Source organism: Sander lucioperca, chromosome 15, assembly GCF_008315115.2.
Source record: "Sander lucioperca isolate FBNREF2018 chromosome 15, SLUC_FBN_1.2, whole genome shotgun sequence".
In the NCBI taxonomy this organism is placed as follows: Eukaryota; Metazoa; Chordata; class Actinopteri; order Perciformes; family Percidae; genus Sander; species Sander lucioperca.
In genome coordinates, this window is record NC_050187.1 from 6,510,001 (window position 1) to 6,519,616 (window position 9,616).

General features: G+C 41.9%; 1 protein-coding gene across 3 annotated transcripts in view; it reads right to left on the reverse strand.

The window, feature by feature from the left end:
- The window catches only part of ninl (ninein-like), a 71,170-nt gene extending 62,025 nt beyond the window's left edge, over nt 1-9,145 (reverse strand). For 2 of the 3 annotated variants that reach the window (XM_035991997.1, XM_035992000.1), the window contains exons 1-4: nt 9,003-9,145; nt 4,877-5,088; nt 3,837-3,933; nt 322-524 (exon numbers count right to left, since the gene is read on the reverse strand). In XM_035991997.1, coding sequence (XP_035847890.1) covers nt 322-524; nt 3,837-3,933; nt 4,877-5,059 — 483 coding nt within the window. In that variant the 5' untranslated portion in view covers nt 5,060-5,088; nt 9,003-9,145. The remainder of the gene's footprint in view (nt 1-321; nt 525-3,836; nt 3,934-4,876; nt 5,089-9,002) is intronic. The other variant, XM_035991998.1, reaches the window with a different exon arrangement.
- Nucleotides 9,146-9,616: the final 471 nt, after the last annotated feature.

The window sequence follows — 9,616 nt, forward strand, 5'->3', positions numbered from 1 at the left end:
CCCAAAACCACCAAACCTCCCTCCCCCCCTTCTCCCTCCCCCCCCCATCCCCCTCCCCCCCTTCTCCCTCCCCCCCCATCCCCCTCCCTCCCCCCCATCCCCCTCCCTTCCCCCCCCTCCCTCCCCCGTTCAGGTATTCACGGCCTCGGCAGCAGACGCTGGATATCTGAGACGAGCCAGACACACCCAGCTTCATTCAGACGACTAACCTGATTATTCACTCATACTGTATGTCTGTCTCTGTGTGTGTGTGTGTGTGTGTGTGTGTGTGTGTGTGTGTGTGTCTTCTTTCAGCGAAGGAAACACAGAGAAGTGCGTTACCTCAACGCTCTCCAGAGACGTGGAGCGTCTCAGTTTGGCCCGGCGGACGCCGTCTGGCGAGGAGTCGGTGGCGTCGGTTCTGGACGGCGGCGAGTCCTCAGAGTCGCAGGTCAGCGTGGCGCCGGGCTTACTGTCAGGACGGGAGCGCCGGCCGTAACGCTTCGTCCCCTTCACGAACTTTGGCTTCACCTCCTCTGGAACCACTGCAGACAGACAGACAGGTAGAATGAGACAGAGAGACAGACAGGTAGAGAGACAGACAGGTAGAATGAGACAGGTAGAGAGACAGACAGAGACAGACAGGTAGAATGAGACAGGTAGAGAGACAGACAGACAGAAAGACAGAGAGACAGACAGAGAGAGAGAGAGAGACATACAGACAGACAGGTAGAGAGCCAGACAGACAGAGAGAGAGAGACATACAGACAGAGAGAGAGAGAGAGACATACAGACAGACAGGTAGAGAGCCAGACAGACAGAGAGACAGACAGACAGAGAGAGAGAGAGAGAGACATACAGACAGACAGGTAGAGAGCCAGACAGACAGAGAGAGAGAGAGACATACAGAGAGAGAGAGAGAGAGAGAGACATACAGACAGACAGGTAGAGAGCCAGACAGACAGAGAGAGAGAGAGACATACAGACAGAGAGAGAGAGAGAGACATACAGACAGACAGGTAGAGAGCCAGACAGACAGAGAGAGAGAGACATACAGACAGACAGGTAGAGAGCCAGACAGACAGAGAGACAGACAGACAGAGAGAGAGAGACATACAGACAGAGAGACAGACAGGTAGAGAGACAGACAGATAGACAGAGAGACAGTCAGAGAGACAGACAGTCAGACAGGTAGAGAGACAGACAGGGAGAGAGACAGACAGAAACACACAGACAGACAAACAGACAGAGAGAGAGACAGACAGACAGACAGGTAGAGAGACAGACAGACAGAGAGACAAACAGTCAGACAGACAGGTTGTATGTAGGTCAGTGGAGCTGTGGAGTAACTGTAACATTTTTTGGGACATTTTTGCAGCTTTTTTTTTAATGTTTTTGGCTCAGAACAGTTCAGCTGTGCCGAGGAAGAACCAATTACAGTTTGGAGACTCAGAGACCGAAACAGAAACAAGAAGCAAATTAAAGGCTGGAGCCCAAACCTGTCCCCCAGGATTCCTCCTGGACCAGCAGAGCCACCAGTCCTCTCACTAACTAACGCAGACACTCTGGACCTGAAGGGCCTTTAAATCATCCCATCCCTTTTATCAAAAGCTGATTTTGGTGACATTTTTAATGGTTTCTGGCCCTTTTTTCTGACATTTCTTATGCTTTTATCTATCTGCAACTAACGATTATTTTCAATCTGTTGATTATTTTCTGGATTAATCGATTAGTTGTTTGATCTATAAAAATGTCAAAACATGGTGAAAAATGTGGATCAGAGTTTCCCAAAGACTAAGAGGACGTCCTCAAATGTCCTGTTTTGTCCAAAACTCAAAGATCTTCAGTTAACTGTCCCAGAGGAGAGAAGAGACTAGAATATCTTCACATTTAACAAGCTGGAATCAGAGAAATCTGATTTTCAAAATAAAAAATAATAAAAAAACTATCAAAATAGTTGGCGATTAATTTAATAGTTGACAACTAATTGATTAATCCATTCATCGTTGCACCTCTACTTTTATCGATGGTTTTGAAGCTTTCTCCAACGTTTTTACTAGAGATGCACCGATTATAACTTTCTAGATCGATTCTGATTTTCTTTGAGTTAGACCAGCTGATTCTGATTTTAGCCGATTCTGATTTCATGTTTTCTAACCACTTTACAGCACACACACATATTTATTTTCTATCTTTTCTTTAATAGAACATGTGTTGAACAGATAATGGATCACTATAAAATAGAACTATATAAATTACTCCTGGTGTGGGACATTCACACACATCTAAAGAGCAATGTTAGAACCATTTCCTTCTTTTCACATCAATATCAACTAAAGAAATGTGATTTAGGTTTTTGGTGTCGTCCCTCCACGCCCTACTTTCTCCTTGCAGGTGTTGCACATTGCAAACTTGTTATCTTCTGCACACACGCTGAAGAATTCCCAAACAGCTGACATGTTGCAGGTTAATTCACCAGGTTCCTACATGTGGAGAATAGCACCGACACACGGAGGAGAAGTTGAGAGAAAGGAGAAAGAGAACGTGCCGTGGCGTCCGTGCCGTGGCGTCCGTGTGTGCGTGCGTCCTTGAGAACTGTAACTGGTATAACTTATGTTGTCAGTTAATTGGAGCGTTGACCAGCATGACATCACCATATGTCAGACTGACCTGCTGGTCGCCGGTCATGGCCGAGCACGTGAAAACCGGCCAATTCTGGTCACCGGCCGCTCTATCGGTGCATCTCTATTTTTTACGCTTTTATCGATGTTTCTGCAGCTTTTGCCAATGTTTTTACCAGTTTTACACTCTGGATCTGAAGGAAATTAAACTCAAATCCACCAATCACCAATGCACATACCTGTACATGTTGTTCATACACTGTTCATATTACATAGCCATGTTTATTCTGCTCTTATAAATGAAGTAACTGCTAATACACTGCACATATTTATAATATATTTATATTACTCTAAACCACCTTCTGTAAACCAACTGTATACTACTGTCTACACTGCACTATATCTCTGGTCCTGTCTATGCACCACCTGTCTATACTTTGTATATCACGTTGCACTTTTCTGCTCTTTTTGCACTTCTGGTTGGACGCAAACTGTATTTCGTTGTCTTGTCTTTACTTGTACTCGCACAACGACAATAAAGTTGAATCCAATCTAAAAATCTGACTCTAATCAATCTCTAGAGCCGATTTCCTTCCAGCTCTGTCACGACAACATCCACCCCAGACTCTCTGCTGACGATATACTCTATACTAGTGGTTCTCGAGCTTTTTTCAATAATGTACCCCTTTTTGAATTGATTCGTTAAGCCAAGTACCCCCTGACCAGCGCAAGAAAGGTACAGTCCAGCGCCGGCAGTGATAGATTCACTAAACAACAACCTTTTTTAAACAAAAACACATTTAAATGCTACATTTCAAATGTTTACAATCCATCACTTCATTATTATAGTATAATTATTCTAAGAATTATGCATGACATATTTTAAATTAGCATTTTTGCAAAGATTTCACGTACCCCCTGCAGTCCTCCAAAGCACCCCTAGGGGGACACGTACCCCCTGCAGTCCTCCAGAGTACCCCTAGGGGGACACGTACCCCCTGCAGTCTATATATAGTATACTATATAGTATACTATATATACTATATATAGGGTTATAGGGCAAATATGGTGTAAAAAGGCAAAAATGTCAAAAAGCGGCTAAACATTAATAAAAAAGACGTAAGTGTCAAAACAACCAAAAAGTTTGAAAAAGCTCAAGAGCATAAAAAAGCGTTAATAAATGCGATAAAAATGGCAACAAAAGTGTGGGAAAAAGCCTTGCACCCCCCCACCTACCTGGCTCCAGGTAGCTGCTGTCGTCCTCCGACGTGCTGAAGTCCAGAGACCGAGACAGAACGGCCACGAAGCCTTCTTTAAACTCCTCAAAGTTCACCTGAAAAACATCATTCACATCAGTCCTGGGATTACTAAACGTTGAACTATGAGGGTAAGGGTTAAGGTTAGGGTTAGGGGCTAGGGAATGTATTATGTCAATGACGGGTCCTCACAAAGATAGTGAAACAAACATGTATGTGTGTATGTGTGTGTGTGTGTGTGTGTGTTTGTGTGTGTGTGTGTGTGTGTGTGTGTGTGTGTATCTGTATGTTGTGTGTGTGTGTGTGTGTGTGTGTGTGTGTGTGTGTACCTGTGTGTGTGTGTGTGTATATCTCTGTGTGAGTGTGTGTGTGTGTGTGTGTGTGTGTGTGTGTGTGTGTGTATATATCTCTGTGTGTGTGTGTGTGTGTGTGTGTGTGTGTGTATATCTGTGTGTGTGTGTGTGTGTGTGTGTGTATATATCTGTGTGTGTGTGTGTGTGTGTGTGTGTGTGTGTGTGTGTGTGTGTGTGTGTGTGGGTGTGGGTGTGTGTGTGTGTGTGTATATATCTCTGTGTGTGTGTGTGTGTGTGTGTGTGTGTGTGTGTGTGTGTATATATCTCTGTGTGTGTGTGTGTGTGTGTGTGTGTGTGTATATATCTGTGTGTGTGTGTGTGTGTGTGTGTGTGTGTGTGTGTGTGTGTGTGGGTGTGTGTGTGTGTATATATCTCTGTGTGTGTGTGTGTGTGTGTGTGTGTGTGTGTGTATATATCTCTGTGTGTGTGTGTGTGTGTGTGTGTGTGTGTGGGTGTGGGTGTGTGTATATATCTGTGTGTGTGTGTGTGTGTGTGTGTGTGTGTGTGTGTGTGTGTGTGTGTATATATCTGTGTGTGTGTGTGTGTGTGTGTGTGTGTGTGTCTGTGTGTGTCTGTGTGTGTGTGTGTGTGTGTGTGTATATATCTGTGTGTGTGTGTGTGTGTGTGTGTGTGTGTGTGTCTGTGTGTGTGTGTGTGTGTGTGTTACCCTGCCGTAGGTGCGTTCTCCCAGCAGTGTGTCCAGCAGCAGCGGCAGCTGTGCGTCCAGCTGCAGTTTCCTGCAGAGCACCGTGAGCTCCTCGCGGTCCAGGAAGCCCGTTGCCGTGGTGTCACAGCTGTCGAACTCCACCTTCAGCTGGGCGACGTAGCGGCTGTGCTCCGCCTCCTCCATCACAGCGCATCACGCTGAAACGCCAACACCTGGGGGACGAAAAAACGTACAAAAAAACTGTCAAAAAACTTCAGAAAATCCAAATAAATGTCATTATGAACTTTATTGTGGCTTCCTGTTAGTGAAGCAGAATATTCAGGGTTTCCAAACATCTAACTCAAAGTCTGACATCAACAAAAAGAAAAACTAGAGATGGTCTGATACCATTTTTTACTTCCTGATACCGATTCTGATACCTGAACTTGCGTATCGGCCGATACCAGTATGTCATATATTTTATTATGTTTACTAACTGTATACTACTATCTCTGTATGGATGATATGATGTATAACAGCTGTATACTACTATCTCTGTATGATGATATGATGTATAACAGCTGTATACTACTATCTCTGTATGATGATATGATGTATAACAGCTGTATACTACTATCTCTGTATGATGATATGATGTATAACAGCTGTATACTACTATCTCTGTATGGATGATATGATGTATAACAGCTGTATACTACTATCTCTGTATGATGATATGATGTATAACAGCTGTATAGTACTATCTCTGTATGATGATATGATGTATAACAGCTGTATACTACTATCTCTGTATGATGATATGATGTATAACAGCTGTATACTACTATCTCTGTATGGATGTGATATTATTTCTATCTTTGTCTGGCTCAGGTTAAACTCTTTGTGAAACATGAACAATGAACGCCCAGAACTTTCTGTTATTCTGCAGTTTGACAGTCAGTTATAACGGAGAAAGAATGTAAATAAAGTACTTTAACCACAGAACATGAGTCCAACCACATGTGCAAATGTTTTAACTAATGGTACTTTTATTTAATTGAAATGCACTTGAGATGTCTTTGCCTCTTTTGTGATTGTAAATTGTTTTTATATGTAACTAACTTGTTCTGCTATCTTGGCCAGGTCTCTCTTGAAAAAGAGATTTTATATCTCAATGAGACTAACCTGGTTAAATAAAGGTTAAACTAAAAAAAAAACTTAACGTAGATTTTCTTTAGGACTTTATTACGTGGTATCAGATCGGTGCATTAACTCCAGTACTTCCCGATACTGATACCAGCGTTTTAGGCAGTATTGGAGCCGATAGCGATACTGGTCCTCTGATCTCCCTAATGACAACATTTCACTGACCAATATCATCTATGTCTGGGGTTCAGAATCAAAAAAGGTCTGCTTGCCCCAAGGCAATTTAGTGGACCCCCCCCCCCTCCCACAATTAAAAAAAACAAAAAAAAAAAACAAACAAACATCAAAAGCGTTGAGAAAAAAAAATTGTCAAAAACTTTTTAAAAAATCCAAAAAATAAATGTCAAAAAATAAAAATAAATAGATAAAAAATAAATCTGAAATTGTTTTTTTTTTTCGGAAAAAACAAACAAAAATTAAAAGTGTTGAGAGAGAAAAAAATCTTACAAAAGAATTGTTAAAAAATTCTTCAAACATTTACAAAAAAAAATCCAAATAAATGTCACAAAAAAAATAAATAAATAAAAAAAAAAATATTGCTAATTGTTTACACCACCCCAAATTGTATTTTTTTTTTAAAACATCAAAAGGGAAAAAAAATAAACTGAAAAATCCGAACTGATAACATGTCTCACTCTCTCTTCTTTTGATTTTATTTTTCAAAATAAAAGACATAATTCATCAACACATCATGCCATCAATCCAAAAACAACTGTACAACAAATGTTTCTAAACAGAATATTAAAACAGCGGAGATGAAACAAGAATAATTCAGAGAATTAAGATTTTTTTTCAAGCAAAAATAAATGCCAAAAATCCCCGATCTGGAGCTTTTATTTTGGTTTGAAATGTAACTTTAAGTTTGGTGATTTAATCAACTACCTGAAGAGGCTGCTGCTGCTGTGGGATGATTACATCATAAATGATAGATCAATGGTAAAATACTATAGACCACAGACAGACAGACAGACAGACAGACAGACAGACAGACACACACACACACACACACACACACAGACAGACAGACAGACACACAGACAGAAAGACAGACAGACACACAGACAGACAGACACACACACACACACACACACACACACACACACACACAGACAGACAGACAGACAGACAGACAGACAGACAGACAGACAGACAGACAGACAGACACACACACACACACACACACAGACAGACAGACAGACAGACAGACAGACAGACAGACAGACACAGACAGACACACAGACACACAGACAGACACATAGACAGGCACACACAGACAGACAGGCACACACAGACAGACAGGCACACACAGACAAACAGACAGACAGACAGACAGAAAGACAGACAGACACACAGACAGGCACACACAGACAGACAGACACACAGACACGCACACACAGACAGACACACAGACAGGCACACAGACAGACAGACAGACAGACACACAGACAGGCACACACACAGACAGGCACACACAGACAGACACACAGACAGACAGGCACACACAGACAAACAGACAGACAGACAGACAGACAGAAAGACAGACAGACACACAGACAGGCACACACAGACAGACAGACACACAGACACGCACACACAGACAGACACACAGACAGGCACACAGACAGACAGACACACAGACAGGCACACACAGACAGACAGACAGACAGACAGGCACACACAGACAGACAGACAGACAGACACACAGACAGGCACACACAGACAGACAGACAGGCACACACAGATAGACAGACAGACAGACAGACAGGCACACACAGACAGACAGACAGACAGACAGACAGACAGACACACAGACAGACAGATACACAGACACACAGGCACACAGGCACACACAGACAGACAGACAGACAGACAGACACACAGACAGGCACACACACACACAGACAGGCACACACAGACAGACAGACAGACAGGCACACACAGATAGACACATACACAGACAGACAGACACACACACACACACACACACAGACAGACAGACAGACACACACACACACACACAGACACACACACACACACACACACACACACACAGACACACACAGACAGACACACACACACACACACAGACAGACACACACAGACAGATAAGAAGTTAATACTCAGTTAATATAATAATCAATGTTTTAAAAACCTTTAAATATATGGCAATGATTTTAATTAATCTAAGGTAACATAAAATACTGCTTAAACACTGAGGCATAACTGATATTATACGCAGGTAAAAGTGTAATATTATATAACACTGACATTAGCCGTTTATTTTCATACTGTAAGTATATTAAGTACAGTCGTTACAGCTAGCATGTTTAGTTAGGGATTTATAATAAAGTAGTGTTTTTACACTGTGGTGAACATTTAATGAAATACTTTAAGTTTATTTTTTACTTTTAAGTGAGTATTTTTACACTACTTTCACATAATTAAAACATTATAAATACTTCTAGTGTAGCAGACGTATACAGTAGTAAATATGGAACTAATAAAACACAAGAACATTGAGATTAAAGTACTTTAAAAGTACAATGCCTCAGTGAAAAGTACTTTCTTTTGTTAGCAGCGTTGATGATGATATTACAGTAGCACTGTGACGTCACGGTAAACAAACAGTCTTTCAGAACGTGAGTCTCGCGAGCTGATGAAGCTTCACCATGGGAACGGAGCCGCGAGGAACAAAAGGGCTCGCGGCTAAATGACCACAACGCACACAAAATCAAATATACATGAAATAAATTGTTATATATGGTTTTAAAAAGTCTGTTTCTGCGTCATTTCACACGACCGGGAGGCTGCTCCGTTACTAACGGAAACTTCAGTCTGTCCGGTTAACTACAAGACGTTAACGGTTAACGGTTAACGGTAACTGAGAGAGTGAGGTGACGTTAACGTAAGTTAGTAAGTAAGCTAACGTTAGGTTTCTTACCGCGGGAAAAGTTATCCTGTTCCTCTCTCCGGTAAATCTTCACGTTTCCTCCATGAATGTGTTCCCGGAGCAACGGACAGTCCGCCGTTAAACCACCGTGATGAACCGAGTAACGGGGCAGGCTGGCACCGACCGAGTGTACCGCCTACACTATACGGAGCGGTACTTCCGGTGAGATGTTTCAAAATAAAATGTTTGTCATAGATATAATTTCTCAGCATTAGTGAATACACCCATGCTAAAGTTGACTAAAAAGAGGAATAAAAAATCATATTTAGGAAATTGATTTTAATGCCTTGATTAAAAATATTAGGAAAATCCAACCTTTAAGGGCACCAATTTTCTTTGTGAATGAATAATGTATCATAAACAAATAAATGTTCTTCCTTAAAATGCAGGGGGCATAAGTCAGTACACCCCTATGTTAAATTCCCATAGAGGCAGGCAGACTTTTATTTTGAAAGGCCAGTTATTTCATGGATCCAGGATACTATGCATCCTGATAAAGTTCCCTTGGTCCCACATCATCACATACCCTTCACCATACCCCACATCATCACATACCCTTCACCATACCCCCCATCATCACATACCCTTCACCATACCCCACATCA